The sequence below is a fragment of the Oryzias latipes genome, chromosome 22 (assembly GCF_053564925.1).
Source record: "Oryzias latipes strain Hd-rR chromosome 22, Olatipes_Hd-rR_3.1".
Classification (NCBI taxonomy): domain Eukaryota; kingdom Metazoa; phylum Chordata; class Actinopteri; order Beloniformes; family Adrianichthyidae; genus Oryzias; species Oryzias latipes.
Window position 1 is genome coordinate 24,421,697 of NC_136258.1, and position 18,890 is coordinate 24,440,586.

At 39.4% G+C, this 18,890-nt stretch overlaps 1 protein-coding gene across 3 annotated transcripts; it reads right to left on the reverse strand.

The window, feature by feature from the left end:
- Positions 1-660: 660 nt before the first annotated feature.
- Positions 661-18,150, reverse strand: diras1b (DIRAS family, GTP-binding RAS-like 1b). 3 transcript variants are annotated; one of them, XM_078940480.1, is made up of 4 exons: positions 17,941-18,150; positions 14,945-15,035; positions 8,549-8,889; positions 661-6,775 (listed from the first exon to the last, which is right to left on the reverse strand). In XM_078940480.1, the coding sequence occupies exons 3-4, from the start codon at positions 8,855-8,857 to the stop codon at positions 6,488-6,490; spliced, it is 597 nt and encodes a 198-aa protein (XP_078796606.1). In that variant the 5' UTR covers positions 8,858-8,889; positions 14,945-15,035; positions 17,941-18,150; the 3' UTR covers positions 661-6,487. The 3 variants fall into 3 exon arrangements, with proteins under 3 accessions (XP_078796606.1, XP_004082228.1, XP_020569121.1); XM_004082180.5 differs by lacking the exon at positions 14,945-15,035 and having other exon boundaries at positions 17,941-18,148; XM_020713462.3 differs by lacking the exons at positions 14,945-15,035; positions 17,941-18,150 and adding an exon at positions 17,144-17,343.
- Positions 18,151-18,890: the final 740 nt, after the last annotated feature.

The following is an 18,890-nucleotide window of genomic DNA, read 5'->3' on the forward strand; positions in this document are numbered from 1 at the left end:
TGGTTGAGGGCCAACAACTCTTAGTAGTTTCTTTTCTTTTGTCATTTTAACCCTTGTGGTATCTTAGACGACCCCATCCTTACTTTATCGTGTTCTCCCTACCATGACAAAAGTGGATAAAGGTGGAAAGATTTCATATAATCCATGGAGACCAGTGAAGATCACAAATCATTGAAGAAAAAAGGTTCAGCGCACTGTCTAGTGGGTCTAGATGACCCAACTCCCAATGTTAAAGTGCCTAGGATAGCACAAGGGTAAATTCTGTTCATCTCTAATAAGCCTCTTTATTTCTACACAAACTTTTCAATAAAGTGAATTTGTTTGAGTTATTTTGTGAACAAATACAGAAAATAAAACTCTTTTGAAAATGCTCCCTAATGAAAACAAGCAGAACGGTGTTTTTTTTTTCTATTTTTTTACTTTCTATTTCTTAAAGTCTGAATGAAATGATGCAACTGTGGAGTAACTTCTGCAGGTTTCACTCAGTTCATCAACATCATGGGTATCTCTGAAAATCCGACACAGCTTCAAAAACTCTGTTTCATTCAGAATCTAGTAATCCCCATTGAGAACCAGTGACATGCATGAACCTTGTTCAAATTCAAGCCAGTTGTCGTGCACAAGCTGCAAAATATCACAAGCAAATGATGACAGAAAGTCCTCAGTTCACACTTTTTATTAGAAAAATTATTTTGCAGATTATTGTCATCTATGTATATATTTATATATAAATATTTATATATGTTAGTTTCCATTATTCAGAGGATGCATCAGCACAGTATATCTTAATAGGAAGACTATTGCTAGAATAAATATCTATACATTATAGTTAGTTAAAATAAAAAATACCAACAGAAGAAATAATTTTAAAAAACTGAATTAATAGAAACCAAGAAGTGCTAAAAACTGTTGGAAAACCCAGACAGAAATAAGATCAGACAAAGATTTTAGTAAAAGTACAAAGATGATTCACAGTTTGTGTCCTTGTTCTCATGCTGGCTGGAACACCTATGGGGACCATGCAGGATTGATGGGCCAGAGTGACAGGACCGTACCAAACTACGCTACCTACAAAGCCTGTGTGCCACCAATTCACACTGCGAGAGGACTCAAAGGTGTGAGGGGACCAGACAAAAAGATGTTTACAGATGACCCACAGGGGTCTGCAGGGTGGTTTTCAGTCGTCTGTTTTCATCCTGATCTCTTTCCGATTCTCTCACAGGAAGTGTGACAGATCTGGACTGAAACCTGGCAACTGTTGGCAGAAACAAGAGTGATGAAGGTGAAAATGCAACCTTTTCTAGTGTGTTTACCATTCTACTAACACTCTTTGCGCCATTTAGCTTGGTTTGGACTTCCTGCTGGGAAAGAACAAATATGAAACTGTGGCATCTCAGTATCAGTGACACCCTGTGACTTGATTGATGAGTACAAATCTGAGGTAATACTTTTATTGTCCCACTAAATGAGAAAGTCTATAGGAGGCCTGAAATGTTTATTGTGAAAAGAAAATATTTGGATATATTAAGCCGTATCATAACATACATAAAATTAAATACATTGAAGACATGTTTTAGCTAAATTTGTTCCAAATGGTTGGCTTGAAAATCTCTCTACAAAATGTGAATGATTATATATTTTTAAAAAGTTTGTTTGGGGAATCTCCAGTTAAACATTTTAGGTCTCCATACATTTTCTTGTCTCATGTCAAACAATAATAAAGCAGGGGGAGTAATCGCTGTATAACTTTTGAAAAAATTTACAACAAAAAATGTTTTTTGCCACCTTGTAATTTGATGCACAAGTAAATGATTTTTGCAGAATAATTCAAAGTGAACCCTCTCCTCTGATATCACTGATATAGTAAACCCTTTAGACAATATTTACATCTATCTACAATCAGCTGGCCTGTTTAGTCTCTTCACTAACAAACACATTATGATTTCTGATTGAATAAGAACAAGAACTTGATGAGCTGTTTAGAGAACAGTTCATGCTGACAGATGTGAAGGTTCAACAGCACAGAGCAGAGAAACATAAAATAGAAATGAATTTCTCTGATGATGATAGATTTCAAATCAAGGTTTGTGTACGGGTATCCGCGCAGACGTTTTTCTTCAAAAATCTTGGTCAGAATTATAAACAGTAAATGGAAAAATGTATGTGACTTCAGAAATGAATGCAAATAAATCCAGATGATCAAATCCGTCCTTTTATTTGACATTAAAAACAAAAAAGAACTGTGTCAGTGGAATAAATACAAACAGAAAATATAATTCCATGCAATTAGTGGCACTCTTTACTAATATTTTGTTAGTAAAAATAGATTTGGGCAAACTTTTTGGATTTTAACTTACATTAAATCATCAATGACACAATTTATGGCATGTCTGGTTTATATAAAAATCTTCAGACAGGTAAGCTCTCTCCAGCAAGATCTGCCCCATATTATGAAACAACCTATGCCATGCTTTAATTTCGATTGAGAATTCTTTTAGAGTGCGTTTTTACACTAATCCAGCGGACGTAAAATTTTATTGCTTCAGGCTTCCTTCCTGTAAACACAACGAGCATCTAAGAATCAGCGTTTGGTCCAAACCAGAATTTGTTTCAAAGCTCTGTACATTGGAGTTTGGTTTACTGGTTTATTTCAAGCAATCATGTCTATATTTTTGATTAACTGCTTAAAAGGGAGAAGGGAGAAGTGAATTTGTATAATTCCGTACCACTCCGATTAAACCAGCAAACTCTGCTCCCTCTGAAAAAGGAAGGTCTGGGTTCTCCCGCAGCTGAACTAAACTCTTGAGTGCAGTGAATGCACACGTTTAGCAAATCACACAAGTCAGAAAATGCCTTGTCTGTAAAAACAGGTGAACAAACTTATCAGGGCTATAGCTGGATGTCTGCTTCATTCTTTTTTTTAATCTTGTTTGCCGATTGATTGTTGGTGCAGCCCCTAAATCAGCAACTTATGTAACAGAATGACCTGATCAAGCTCAAAGAAAGATGGGAAATTTGGGATATTCCCCATACAATGGAACAGAAACCAGACAATCCAAATGTTAAAGTCCCTAGAAGGACTTAAATTCAAAACTGGAATTTAACTTTTTTTGCAAACAGGTCATGCATTTTTGTAAATCACTTACACATACACAAATATCTCTAGAATTAAGCTAGACTTTAAATTAAGAATGAAAACTACCCTAATTTTAAATGATCTTTTTAGAGATATTAACCTGTCTTGCTTGTTCTGAATATTTGGATTTATTTCTGAATTTGTGGATAATTCTGACCAGGACTGCATGAGTGAGGAGAAAACGCAGAAAAGTATGGTTAACGTTCTGCAGGCCACAGAGATTACAGACGTGGCTGAGCGTACATGCGTGGAGCTTCTCAAAGGCACGCAAAGACAGCAAGGTGAATATGATTCATTGATAGATGAGACAAGCCACAAGGGGGGGTGGGGGGTGGGGGGCAGAGGTGTTTGTCCCAATTCCTGCAAACATTTGACTCACACAGACCTCAAAGTCAACAAAGACCCTCTGCATGCGCGTCATCTCCTTACATTCAAGCCAGTCTGCCACAGCCGGCACGCTCAAACTGTACATCTTCACACAAGCTCCTTTGATAGTCCAGCTCCCCTCCTGCTGCTCCCGCCTGCTGCTCCATTGTTTTTTTTTCCTCGTGCTGTATCGTATTCCATGCAGGGACATGGACAATGACAGCCTCCTGCTAACGTCAGCAAAACACCAGATTGCACAAAGATACGCAAGCAAACTGGGATCTGCGTGAAGCAACCAGACGTGTCAGGCTGATATATATAAATATGCAGTGAGCACTGCATCCACCATCAGCAGCACATTAGATCAGACCGGGCCAGAAAACCATCACAGATTCCCGCACCTAAATATTTCCCAAATCAGATGGAGTTAAGTTTGTCGCCTTCCTGTCTGAATGAAACTAGCTAAAACATTTATAAATAAGTCATATCTGTATTTGACACCCTCTAAAAATGTATTTGAGAGTGCATCCCTGGCATCTAAAAGATAAAGGGTACGTTTACGATGCAAATCTCAGGATTCAACAGGACCTCACATTAGTGCAAAGTACAACACAGCAATAACAACAGATTCATTCAGTAACAAACAAACATAAAAAAAACACCCATGGAGTGAAACCTTTAGATACATATTCACATTTTGTGTCTATTATGCAATAACTGGATCATAGGAGTGGATGAGTTCAAACTGAAATGTTACTTTACAGTACAAAGCAACACTAAAGCTAAACTGGTACAGGTTTGTGGTGGAAGTTTCTAGTTACTTTTTCCCTAGAAAGACAGCAGAGGCAGCTCTCTCTAGACATGGGTAACATCTTACTTGAAGCTCTTTAGGACATTTTATTCAAGTACCGTATTCTTATTTTTACAATAATTACACCTCTGGAGTTGTTTATTGAAGATCTGCGACGGATGCAGGTGAGTAATTTTAACTTAAATGAGGCAAACCTTATTAATAAGCAAATTTTCAAGTAAAATGTCACCCGAAAGTCACCAGCTGTCGGTGTTGCCGAACACATAAGACGAGAGCAGTTCCTGTGCTTTTCCTGATTCTTTTTGTTTTTTGGGGTGGATATGCAGTGAAAGGGGGCTGTCATCTGTGTCTTTGGGTTTAACAGTACTGAAGCAGATTATCCTCCACACAAGTTGTTATTAAAACCGCCTGAGAAATGTAGAAAAGTGGGCAAATAATCTGAACCTCCTCCGCTTGCCATGCAACCGGTCTCACCGCCATCATACCCTGTTGTTCAGCAGAGCCGCACCTTCATTGTGCTGTGGACCAGACCCCTCCCTAAAACACTAAAACTACAAACTGTAGAGACTGAGCTCAAAACTGGGCGGAAACTGGACGGAAAAGACAACCAAAAAAAAAAGATAGCAAAAAGCTTGCACATAAATGAAGGATGTGTGTTAAAAAGTTGTGCTTCTGGCTGTCTTGTGTGTAATTTGGTGGGAAGAGGGTGTTTTCTGCACCCTAGAACTTTTTGGTGGCTAAAAATGGAAACGTTCTCTCTTCATAAATGTAGAAAATGAAAAGTATGTCTATAAGTATGATATAAAGTGCAATGTGAGGGCATTTCAGTTGAGTGAGCCCTGTTTGTCTTCATGCAGTCAGTCAACAGTAACTATGTTTGCATGGATGCATTTAGGTGCATGCTTCCTGTGCATGTCTTTGTTTTCTGTTCACTAATGGGTGGCTGAGAATACAAGAGGATATGCAACTAATCCAACCGAAGAGAAAAGAGAATTACCAGTTTGATGAATAATCTGTATATAGCAGGTTTACTTGGAGATTATTTTCTTCCTTGTGTGTGCTTTTTCATTGATTTTTTTTTCTAACACATAAAATTAAAGAGCATCTTCAAACAAAAATACAAAATGAAATAAAATAAAAAAATAACAAAAAAGGCATAAAGAGAAACCTCCAAAACAAGTTCTCAACCTCAGAAGAATGTCCCAGTTCCCTTTTATTTTACCAGATTGGCAACGATAATCCAAACGTGTCATCCTTTTTGACAAGGCAGATTTGCTTCTTCTGTTTTGATGAGAGTCCAGCTTCCCTCTGTTCAGAGTTACTCCCCGCTCCACCAGAGTTTTAAAAGGATTGTTGCGTCATATCAGTGTGTGCATACCCTGCCGCTGGATGCCTCCTCCCACCAGATGAGAACATCTGGAGGCTTCAGTGAGCAGTTTTTCTCATCATGACAGTGGGATGGATGTACAGAAGGTTTTAATCTTGGAATGATGGGCTCGGGAATGTGGGTGAATTTGTACTCTAGCGTCAACTGTCCGTTTTGGAGTTGGATAGATGAAAATATCGTGAACAGGGTTTATATACAGCTGAATCTTCTGTTGTAGGTCGATAGGTCGTGGGATTTGTTGAGTGCCGTCCATGCAGTCTTAAAGGTTTGAAGCTCACTAGAGTGACAGACACACCAGGGTGCGAGAAGTGAGTGGATTTAGCTGGGATTTTCAACTTTACATCTACGTAACTGTCATCTATGGTAGGAAAGCAGAAGATGGAGGTGACGGGATGATGAAGGAGAGTTCAGGTTAAAGCGGATGGCCGGGCTACCAAGAGATGGTTTAGAGCACTTGAACGATTCAAACATCCAGATCCTCCTTTTTTGTTGTTGTTGATGTAATTTCGGATATTCTGGCAGCCTTTAACCACCGGTCCGCTCAGCCACCTGTGGATTAAGCAAACATATATGCTCCAGCCTGTTCATGCGCTGCAGTCGTGAAAGAACCAACAGAGAAGGATCCAAAAGTTGAGATTCCTGGTGTTGTCCAGACATTTTTTTTTGATGATACATTTGGGGAACTTCTTTTTTAATCTTTCTGCCACGTTGCCTCTGATGCACCGCCCCCCCCCCTCCCAACCCCCTCTCCACAGCCCTGACCTCCTTCCATCCTCCTCTTCTGGATTCACATCAGGCTGCATTTGCCCTTCAGTCTCTCTGCGCGGGATTGCTTTCCGGAACGTTTACCGTCAATGTTGAGGCTCATGTTCCTCTTCTTGTCCAGGTTGAGGAGCTCCTGGAAGAGCTCGGTGACGTTGTGATTGGTTTTGGCTGATGTCTCCATAAAGGCGCACTTCCACTGGTTGGCCTGAGCCTCCCCGTCCTTGGTCTCCACCTCTCTTTGGGTCTCGTCACTCTTGTTTCCCACAAGCATTATAGGAATCGCCTCAACGTTGCCTTTTATGGCCAGAACCTACAAAGGAAAGCAGAGAAAGCTGACCATCTGTGTTTTCTAAAAGGTCATGTATTCTAAACTGCTCTAAGGACATAGTTTAGGGAGTTTTATGGCTGTGTTTACCTGTGTAAAACCAAAAAAAAAAAATTAAACAAAATTTTTATTTTTTATTTTACTTATTGCAACTTGTGCTCTGGCTTTTTTCCACATTGACCTTGCAAAATGACAAATATTTATATCTTATGTCCATCATAATGACTTCACTTCACAAGTTTATCCACAGAAAAAAAAAAAATATGACATTCACTCAGCATTTTTTACATCCAACTGGAAAATACATGTTATTTGATATAAAAATTAGCCAAATTAATCTTCCATTTTCTTGATTAACCCTTAATAATCTCTGAAGTCACCAGTGTGTTTGCTAATCCCATCTGTTGTTAACGAGGATTTATGACTCTGACCCGCCATTATTATAGTTTTAAATTGAATGTGAAAGTTTAAAAAAAAAAATTAAGGTATAAAACAAACATAACAAAAATAAATGTGTTACCCGTTAGGATAAATGCTTGAACATTTTATAAAGTTATGTGGAGTTTTGCCTGTTTTAAAAAAAAAAAAAAGTTTTTCAAATTACATTGCTTTATTTTTGAATTTATACATTTTTATTTTATCAAAACAATTTAAGTTATAAAACATAAAACAGTTTGATCTCCATTTTGTGATTTTTTTTTGCTGTAAACAATTACGTTTACCACTCGGACTTTAGGTTTTTGAACAGTTTTAGGGTATTTTGGAATTATTGTGTAATATGCACAAAAATGTATAAAAAAAAAAGGAGAAGAAGAAAAAGATGAGTATCAAGCCACAAAAATCTGTGTTAAAAGCAAATTACTACAGCCATATATGAATTTGGTTAAAATCAATAAATAAATAAATAAAAACTTTAAAAAGGCCCCAAACTACTAAAAACGGGTTCATAGAATAATTAAATTCGAAACACACAAAATTCAAAATTAACATTGTTTTTTAAACCCCATCCTTTAAAGGAATTCAAATTCTTGTTTCTAAGTTAGTTAAATAAAAAATGTGTTTCAGCATTTTGAAAACGCTTTTTAAATATTAAAACTAACATTACAATTTATTTTTATGAGTTTATTTTTAAAGTAATTTGAAATCAATTTCTGTTCGTGCAAACATGTTTATAAAACTCCCATGCTTTCCCTTCACATGTCATCATGATTTTTGACGCAAAATACGCATCTGAATCTGTTTTGACCCGCCTGCACCAGCTTTAGATTGGTCAGTTAGAAAGGACCTGCATATACACTTATAAAGCCCTTTGCTATGGAAAAAGTGCTATATAAAGTTGAATTTGACTTCAAAATTACACTTTGCCAAACTGTGGATCACTGCTACATTTCATCCTTACAATACAAGTTATAAAGATTTTTTTCATAAATCATCTTGTCCAGCTTCACATCAGTAAAAGAGATTTAGTATGAGCTGTGTTTTTTTATATTTTATTGACAGAAGGGTTTAAAAAAATCAAAATGTCACATTTTTATGACTGTAAATTACTTTTAATAACTTATTCTCATGTAGGGTGTGGGATTTACAAAAAAACACTTTTTATAGAGTCATGCCGACATTTTCTTCAATGTACAGATCTTTTATGAAGTAATCTGTGTCATGGAATTCCTAAAATAAAAATTCCAAAAAGTTTTAGGATTAAACTTCCATACAGTTGATGTTAATCAGCTTTCTTCTTTTTGTGAAAGGCGTTCCCACCTGTTGATAAATTGGTTTGAGCTCCTCCAAGGACTGCTTGCTTGTGATGGAGTAGACCAGGATGAAGGCGTGGCCTTTGGAGATGGAGAGGCGCTGCATGGCTGGAAACTGGTGGCTGCCAGTTGTGTCGGTGATCTGGAGGGTGCACACGCTCTTATCGCAGCTGATCACCTGGCGATAGGTGTCCTCCACGGTGGGGATGTAGGTGTCCCTGAATGTGCCCTTCACGAAGCGCAGAACCAGGGAGCTCTTCCCCACTCCTCCCGCCCCGAACACCACCACGCGGTAGTCGTTGCTCTGCTCCGGCATTCTGCGCTCTCAGGCTCAAGAAAGTATAAGACCTAAAGGCAGGATGAAGGGAGGAAGTGGTCAGAAAAAGAAAGAGAAAGAGATCCATTTAGAGAGGACTGAATTTTAAACAATTATCATGAATCAATCTATCCTATACGCATTTTTATAAAAATAATCATTTCTATTTGGCTACCAAAATAGAATAAAAAAATTAAATTCTTAATGTTGTTTCTTCTATAATACACAATTAAATCAATGAAACAGTAAGCTTAAAATTAAAATATTAGAAAAAAGATATAAAGATGTTACAAATTTCTTGGAGCTGAGACATTTCTTTACAAAATGCTCAACTTTAAACCTGTTTTTTTCATTATGCACCTTTTTGTACGTTATTTAGGGTCCAAGCATCTACCAAACGAATACATGTACGCATGCCAGTCAAACAATTCATATTACTTCATGAGGTTTGTCAGCTGTTGGGTCCAATCCAGAAGTTAAAGTCCCACTCCAATCAATCCCAGTGGTTTTTCAATTAGCATTATGCCGTTTTCACCCAAGATGTTAAAACTTGCATCGTTTTTTAGGACACAGTTGCTGGGGTAGTTTCAATGAATTTATAATTCACCCCTGAGTTGTTTATATATGTCCTCCATGCGATAAGAGCATGTTAAAAACACCAAAAACACACTTTTCATTGAAGTGGGTCTTGAAAGGTTAAACAGACTTATTTATTAATATATACACATTTCCATTATTCACTACAGTCTTTAATTGTTTTTTAGTTTACACAATTGTAAACTGTTGTTTATATTTAACAAGAGGATCACTTTTAATACAAGTGAAAAAACTAAAGCAGAGGTTGATGTGTGTGTTTCAGTGATTTGACGCTGGTGAGCTCAGATCTGATCAGGATTTTTTTGGTTTTATAAAGTTACCCCGTAATTGTTTTTACTTCAAACCATTGTCTTTTATTATATGCAGGAAGTGCAGCAAATGCTAGGAGAGATGAACACTGTGTTCACATAAATGCTCCTGCGTGCTGCATACAAACGTTCCAACCACAACCTCATGAATAAAAACAAAATCAATGCGCGGATTTTGATTGTCTGAGCTGTGTAGTTACCCCCTTCATGCTTGAATTTATTTCCAAATATATAAAAGATTGTGTTTTTTCTGTTCCAGGTGATGCTACATAAAGTGGAGTCCTGGATTAAATACTGTGTTTTGAATACGATATGAAGGGGGTTAAATGAAGAATATGTACATGAAGCTCTGTGTTTTACATTACATACAAATGAAATTTCACCCATTAACTGCCTGCTCAACCAATTGACAGCATATTTTCAAATTCATTGATTGTGTGTATTTTCTATCCAAGGCAATGAGCAAAAACAAAAACATATATATTTTTTCTTAGTTGGATTTGTTAAAGGGTTAACAAAAAAAATGTTTAGAATAGGCAGAACATTTTTTTTTTTTTTGCTAAATTTCCTCATCCTGAAATCTTAATTTAGCTGAGAACAGGTGGCTGGTTGGGTTTTGTAAATGTCAACACTGGATTCCCCAAAGACAGACTTAAGACAGCAAACTAAAACCCAGCTGTCACATTCTGCTGCATGCTCCGCATCCATGCAGATTATGTTACACATAATCAATGCACCATCATGGCTCAAACAGCTTCCTATAAAAACCTCGCTGAGTGAATTCACTGCACATAAACCAGAGAACTACGACTCTGTTGTAAATCGCGGTTGCAGCGTTCTGCAGCAGACTGTGCTGTAAATATGAACCTGCTGCACCTCATGAATGCATCGGAACAGCAGTCTCACGCATTGTTTACTGCGAGTTTTGAGAGCAGCTGAGCCTCTGCAGTGCTTTCCTGCCTGAATCTCCATCATTTCCTTCACATTAAACCGCTCTGGTCTGCCCCTCGCTTTGAGGTCCCAAGCTAATGTAGGGGTCCGGCAGAAATGAAATGGCAAATAGTCATCAATGTCTTATGGAAATAGGAAGGCTGTGTCATGCCTGCAGTGGCGGAACCTTCTATTGATTGTGCAGTTTATAACTGACTTATCAGGTTCAAGGTGACATCAATCGAGGACGTCAAAGCAAAGAGGAAACACTTCCAGAGATCCTCTGTAAATGCAGGACGTTCACACTTTCAGATGAACTTTTAACATTTTTATTTGCTTTGTCTGAAAGGAAAAAACAGGAAACCGTGCTTATCTGCTCCTTGCTGCCAAAATCTGGTGGACTTTCTCTATCCTTTTTTTTGGTTGCTGAGAACTATATTTAGCAAATGCTTGGTTTTAAAGTAATCTCTGTTCAAAACTGCAGTGGGATGTTATTGAGAGTCAAGCTAACCACTCCACCCTGAGTGCCTCTTTTGTCATTTGTTTCACAGCTTTGTGCTTTCTTTCTGTGAGGAGCAGCTCCTGCATCATCCTGCAGCTCTGAGCTTTCCCACTGACAGACGTATTTTTAGATTTGACTAAAGTCATTTGTTTTTTTTAAATATGAGATCTCTTCTTTTAACATAAAATTAATTTTCATGAATTAAAGAAAATCATAAAAGGAAATTTGACAACAATCAATAGTGTGTATTTGTTGATTTTTGTTGTAACTGATATTGCCAATAATGCAACTCTTTGTGCCTGCAGTGCAGATCAATATAGTGCCCCCATGTGGCCAAAAAAAAAAAAGATCTGACCCCCCTCAACCAGAAAATCAAGTTGCATCTAAACTTGAAAGCCAATCATCTCTGAAAATAACTTAACTGTTTAGATATAACTTATTTTCTTCTGTAATTTTGTTAATCAAGTGCACAGATTCTTTGAATGTCCGAATACCCAGAATGTTAAAGGTTTTAGCATCAGAGTGGAGGATGCTTTTGATGCAGACACACACATTCCTTCTGCATCCAAAATTCAGTTTGTTTTTGGCCTGTTCCTCGAGCTGCCCCCTGCTGCCCCCTCCCCCCTCTCCCTCCTGCCTCCGGTACTCTTACTCCCTTGATTTCCTCACTGTTTGATCAATAGACTCATGCCACTGTGCTTTTGATCGATGCGGCTCATCTCTCCAGACCCTCATCCTTTTGGACATGGATTTAAGCTCCTGCTCATCAAAACCTCGTCTCCTCCCCTCCGCGCTCTCCTCTGGCCTTCTTTCAACCGCAGCTAAAATTAGGTGTCTCCATTTCTCTGTCAGCAGCTGTACAAGCGCACACACAGGTGCAACTTCACACTGACACAAATACTGTACATCCACTCCTTCGCCGACTGTCCTTGATGCCCAGCCTTTGGCACTAGCAGAGCTCTTTTCTGCTGCAAAGCTCTCTCCTTGTTTTGCTCCCAATGAGAGGCCTGCAGTTGCTTAATGATTTAATGGTACCCCATAACTGCATCTTTGGCAGTGTGGCAGCACTCTGTTAGCTGACAGCTATGGCAGAAACAGGCCCGTTCACTTTTCCACCAAAAAAAGAAAAGGAAAAAAAGCACGCAGCCTTCTCCAGCTATCTTTGAGCCTGCAAAGAAATGTCACCTTTACCAAAAATATGCACATAATTATCTTCAAGAGAGCCACTTACTTAGCAGCATAAAGGAAGCGCATTAATCAACATCAAACACAATGCCATTCAAAAGATCAAAAGCCTGATTAAATAGACACCAACAAAGCAATCCCGTGGTATCTTGTTGAGAAGGGGTTTAATCAGGCTGCTCATACTGGAATCCTGTGGATGCTCGGCTATTTGGTGATGACTGTTTTAGAGGATCAACAGATTACAGCTCCAGGGTTTTTTTCCTGACGTATTCTTCTCTCTTTTTGAGCAGGAAAGCGTGCGGCTGGATGAACCCCGCACAAAGTTTGTTCAGCTGTCAGACCGCCGGTAGGTGTGCGACGGTGTGTGTCTTGCGTGTTTGCGTCTGTGCAGTCAAGCAGAAGATCCTCTGTTCTCCCCGCACACATCATCAGCTCAGGCCTCCTGACGTGTTTGGGCTCCGTCGCAGAAATGAATCACGGGTTTTTAGCAAGTCAGTTTACTGACTCTAGAAATTTCATTGGGTTTTTGCAGACGGTGGAGTTTCAGTTTATACGTTTTGATGGACTCTCACTGCTGCTTCAGTGCACTCGCCTGTCACAGCTGGGAAATGCATCAGTCTAGAATTCCAGGTTAGTTTGTCAATGTAAAAACGATTTTATAAAAGTCCCTCAACAATAATACCTCTTATATAGCATGTCCAAAAATGTATAAAGGCCAATTATATATGGAGCAATTTTATTTTAAGTTATTCCAAAAATACTGCAGGTTACTGTGGTGTGGGAATTGTTTCCAAACAGCTTCATACACAAAATACGAATAGATCTTCCCACTTCTTCTTAGGAAAATACTGCAGGTAAAAAAATAGTGGCAAGGTTCTTCCACTAAATCTGTTTCAAAGGCTGCAAATTTTGCAGAATTCTTTCCCTCTAAACACTGCAAAAAGTGAAATGGCTGTTTATGCTTTAAGTTCCACTCCAATCGTCTTTTGATCTGTTTTCTCATCATTAGGATTATGCTGTTTATAGCCAAAGTCAAAAAAACTGTGTTGCTTTTAAGGACATTTTTTTATGCAGTAGTTCATTAGAAAGTTACATCTGATTTGTGGGAGGGACCACTGGCACAGAGCAAACCCACCCCCCCTTCCCCAACATTGCTGAGAGCTCTCTGTTTACTTGCCCTCCCGCTAGTTTACAGCCCCTTACACCCCTAATATAACATTATTGGTGAGCAATATCAGAGCTATTCAGCCGTACAGTTTGATACCAGATTCCAGCTCAGACGCAGAAAACGAAGACGTACATGGATCTAGTCGTCTACAAGTGGATGTATCAGAATGGAGCATTGAGCTTGTGGTCTGCCGATTGTAGTTTCTGTCACGACTGAGCTTTTTCAAATACAACAATTTGTATTAAGAAATTACCAGAAATGCCATTTTAAGCTTAATTTTCTTAATATATGTCCTCTATCGTGAGAAAAATGACATACGAACATCTTAAAAACACCATTTTCATTAGAGTAGGTCTTCAAAGAAGAAGTAAAAAATAATGTATTTTTTTATGTTTAAAATAGAAACAACTTTCTATTTAGATATTTAAATTAAAGGATAAATACTTTATAATCCATAGATGCAAAAATGATTTGAGAAAGGAAAATAATATTTCTACCATTGATTAACATTAGGAAATAAGGAGGTGAAGCTGAATGGAGGGATTTTCTTCAGCCTGAAGAAGCAGCTGCCCTAAGCGGGGTGAAGAAGGCTCCGTGGACAGGGGGCACTCATGTTCTACATCCCTGTGGGCCTTTCAGCAAAGCACGTCAGACACTTGAGCCACACTAAATTGGAACAACTTTTGATGTCGGAAGTGAACAGAAAATAAAGAAATAAAACCTCCAATCAGTGCTTTTAGGATTGCATTCCAGTATTTTTGCATAGTGGTTTTGGCTTAGTAGCTAATCAACAAGCTTAACCTTCTCTCTGCTTGTGGCCTGCTCTGCGTTGACCTAATTCCTGAGACTTATGCTGTCAACAGTCTGTGTACAACCTCTAGAGTCCTGAAGTCCTCTGAGGAGCCTTCATTTTGACTCAGCATGAGCTGATGCACAGCAACGTGTGGTAGAAAAGAAAATTGTGGCAGCAGTTATGAGGGTTTTAGGTTTAACTGAGCAGAAAGTTCTGCAGAAGTCCATCAAAAGTGGAGCACAGCATGAGTGCGCCCAGATTAGTCATGCTGAGGAAACATGAAACGTTCTAAATAGATGAAAGGTTGAAGAAAAAGAAGCAATTTCATGGGGGAAACTTTACACATGAACAAATAAAGTCAATTTCTTTTTTAGAATAATCTGTGTTTTTATATTCCAGATTAAGGTCGACTTTTTACCTTTTCTTTTCAATATATTTCAATCGAACAATGAAGAAAAGGCAGCGTTTAAGTGAGGAGTTTTTGATGGGCGTGTAGGCCGATTGTTTCCAAAAACAGACTCAAACATCATAACCTTTCACCTGCTGGTTTTGTGCAGCGGTAGTTAGGGTTTAGATGTGTTTCTGCACTAAGTGTTTGTGTGACCTGTGGATCCCCACGTTGCTCCGTCTGTTTTCTCCATATGACCCTGCTAATCCCTCAGCCTGCCAGTCTCAGAAACTCCCAGACACCTGGCCTGTAGTAACAGTAATGACATTCAGTTGGCAGGACTTGCAGCAGAGCAAGTATACCTCCACTCTTTTCATTCATTTTTTTTTTCCTTCAAAGAAGCCATTTTTAGATGCTCCTAGAGCCTCAATGTGACCAAAGCACCAATTAAAGACTGAAAGGCAAAGTTTGACAACATTCTGTCCCCCATGACACCAGGTTTTATAGCCTTGGATTGCCTCTACTGATCTGTTAAAGGCAAACCCAAGAGATAAATTATGAGAGTAGGACGACTACAAGGTTACATTCAGTTTTCTCCTCATGAAACAACTGCTATAAAAAAATCAATAACCAGAGAAAAACATTTTTATCCTCAACAAAAGGTTGCACAACATGAGTTGCAGTAAAGTCACGTTCCAACCTGGTTTTGTAGACAAAAATTATTCTTAATTTCACAATGAACATTTCAAAAATGTTGTCAAAAGGGCAAAAACATTCTAGAGGAACCGACCAAAGTGCACTTGATTTGTAAAAAGAAAAGAAGCTCAAAGAATTGTGGCAAACAGGAATGAGCAGAAAAACTGATCTGACTTGTTTTTTCGTTACTTTTGTTTAATATTTATAAACAATTACATAAAAATGACACTTGTAGATAGTTTTTTTGCTAGATCTGTTTTAAAGGCTGAAGAAATGTTTTCATCTAAACCCTGCAAAAGCACAAATTGATGTCCATCCTTTAAATAAACACTCTGATCATCCTTTGATCTATTTTAAAATCGTTCAAAGTGGTCGTTTAATTATGATAATGCCATTTTAGCCAAAATATTAAAAAAATCTTGTCATTTCCTAGGGCATGGTTTCTGCACAGTGGCAATGATTCATTAGATATTCCCCAGTTGAGTTGTGGGCAGCACCACTGCCACAGAGCAACCCTGACCCCCCTTCCCCTCCCAGTTGCTGAGAGCTCTCTGTTCACATGCTCTCCCTCTAGCTTACTGCCCCTCACATCCCAAACCTAATGTTAGCTACGCAACAAAAATGGCGAGCAATATTGGAGCTATCCAGCCATTCAGTATGGAGTCAAGTACCAGCTCAGATGAGAAAAACAACGGCGTACGTGGATCTGGTCATATTCAAGTGGATGCATCAAAGTGGAGTTTGAGGCACCGCCCATTGTATTTGCGATGTCACAAATACAATCTCTTTCGAACAGCATTTATTGCATCTGCTCCTGCGATTCAGCCCTGCGACAGGCTGGCGACCTGTCCAGGGTGAACCCCGCCTTTGCCCAACAGTGGCAGGGTCAGGCTCCAGCAGCCCTGTGGCCCAGTAAGGTAAAGAACGGGTTCAGAAGATGGATGGATGGATGGCTCCTGATTCACAACCATTTAAATGAAGAAATACTCAGACATGTAATTTGAATCTTGATTTTCTTTATATATGTCCTTCATCATCAGAAAAATGCCTCAAGAACTTGTTAAAAACACCAAAAAAGGGGGAAAAAAATCATCAGAGTGGACACTTTAAGAGGAAAGAAGAAATCATACGAAAAAAAATATTTTTGTCATGTTTAGGAAAGAAACAACTTTTTAGGTTTTTTTCAAAGACAATCAATTCTGAATTCAAAGATGCAGAATTAATTTAAAAAAACGCTCATAAAAGTTCTATTAATGGCACCTCTAGATAATAAAGAGCATTTCAAGGTACTGGTTTATAAAGATAACATATTCAGATTGCCAATCCCTAAAAGTAGCGATTTTTTTAAAGAAAAACTGCAGAAAATAAGGGAAACAGATGTATATTTCGGTTGCTTTTTTAGAGCATAATCTTTTAATGTCTTCATTTTTCTTTGTTAGCAAAATAATTCAATTTTAAATGTGTCTTTTGAAGGATGCTTCCGATCCATAATCAAAAATCAGCATCTTTCTGATGTCATCCTCCATGCAGCGCCTCCAGCGTGTTGATATGTATGGATGGATTTCCTCCTCCTGCCTCAGAAAGAGTTCTTATGCAACAGACTGGAGTACATCAGCATCCCCGCATCCCTCAATCCGTCCATCCTACCATCCATTCGTCCACTTATCCTCCAACACATGCTCGCTTTAATACACTTCTTCTCTCCTGCGCTTTACTCACGGGATTTGCATCTCTCTCCTCCGTCTATCTCAGTGCTTACAGGAAGTTGAGTCACGCATGTATGCGCGCACATGCAGATGGGACCTCAATGATATTCCTTCCATGTCCCTCCACTCCCACCAAAAGAAAACACATTTAGCTGCCTGCACAATATGGAGGAAGCTGAGAAAACACGCATCCAGATGGTGGATTAGCCATGACATTTGCCACAGAAATAGGGTTTATATGCGTCATGCTGGCGTCACTGATAGTGTATGGTCCAATGTTGACGTGCGTATCAACCGCGGCTGTAGTCAGGAAGCGGTGGGAAGGAGAGGGCTCGGAGTTGGTCCGCAGATTGGTGCGCTACGCCATTACAGACCACCCTACTCTGCTCGGTTCATTCATAAATACCAGAGGATCGCCATCTCGCAGCGGTGCATCATTTCGCAGTCGCAGCAACCCCCTCCCGCCCCAACCCAACCCCTCCTCCTCCTTTACTCCTCAAACCAATATGATAATCCAAACACCTTCTTATGTCTGCCCCCCCACCCCACCCCGATCCAGCACAGACACGCACCAATATGGCTGTGCGGGCATACATGACACTCCTCAATGCGCGTAAGATTGAAGCCGAGAGTCGTGATCAAGAAGCCGGCATGGAGGGTTAAAAAACACGGATGAAGGGTGGGGGATTCAGAAACACCACCACCCATCTCCTGCGTGTACTACACGATGGCTTAACGCGGCAGCGCCGCCGATCAATGCCAACGTCTTCTCTCCGCGTCGGGATGCGGACACGAGCTGCATCTCCATACCTGCTGGTGAAGAACTGCTCCGCTGCAGGCTCGTCCTCGGCTCGAAGGGTGTCGGGAAAGCGCCACAAGCGTCTTATAGCATTTTTACGCGATCCATGTAAAGCTCATGCCGACCGTTTCCAACCTCACCAGATCTCTCTCAAACACGCGCGCGCGCACACACACGCCCGCAGTCTCCGTGTCTGCCTCTCTCTCGTTCTCACAGGACGTGGGAGGTGCTTTCCCCTCTCTCCTGTCTTAATTTTTCTGTCAGTTAGTGGTAGGAGCGGAAAAAAAGGTAAACCAAGAATCTTTTTAGTTTAAGTTGAAACAAAAATTCAGTCTCTTTAGAGCTGACAATAAAGTTTCCAAACAGATACATTTTCATTTTATTTTCAGTTTCATGCCAAGTGTTTTTAAAATAAACCAGACTGGAATAAAAACATACAAAAAGACGTTTCAAGGCCCGGACGGAATTAAATGCACCAATATGGTCATGAATGAGGCTGAGTGAAAACGCAGCCGCCCATGGAAATCACTGCTGCTGTGGTTGGCTGATCAGCACCACGGACAGCTCCTCCATCCTCTCCGGAGAAACTACCGGAAATGCGTGAAAGCGGTAAGGGTCGGCCTTCACGTGATTGAACGTGATTTTAAAAAATCAGATTAGATAAAAGATAGCTTTAAATGACGAATAGACACTGATATACCAGGGAGTGGCAGCAAATCAATGCGTAAATCCAAGTCATTTAGTCATTTGTCAATCACGTTATATCACACATGTAAACATCCCATCTCTTGATGCGAATATAGATCGAGCACGAAGTCAGGCGAGGCCTTTTCTTTGAGCTTTGCTTTCTGTACGTGACGGTTTCACCGGAATGACTCACCATCTCATCACGTGCAGCTCCTTGTGTTTGTCTCCCTCTGGCGGTATACCGGAGAAGTGCAAGAAACAATTGCCTACTTTA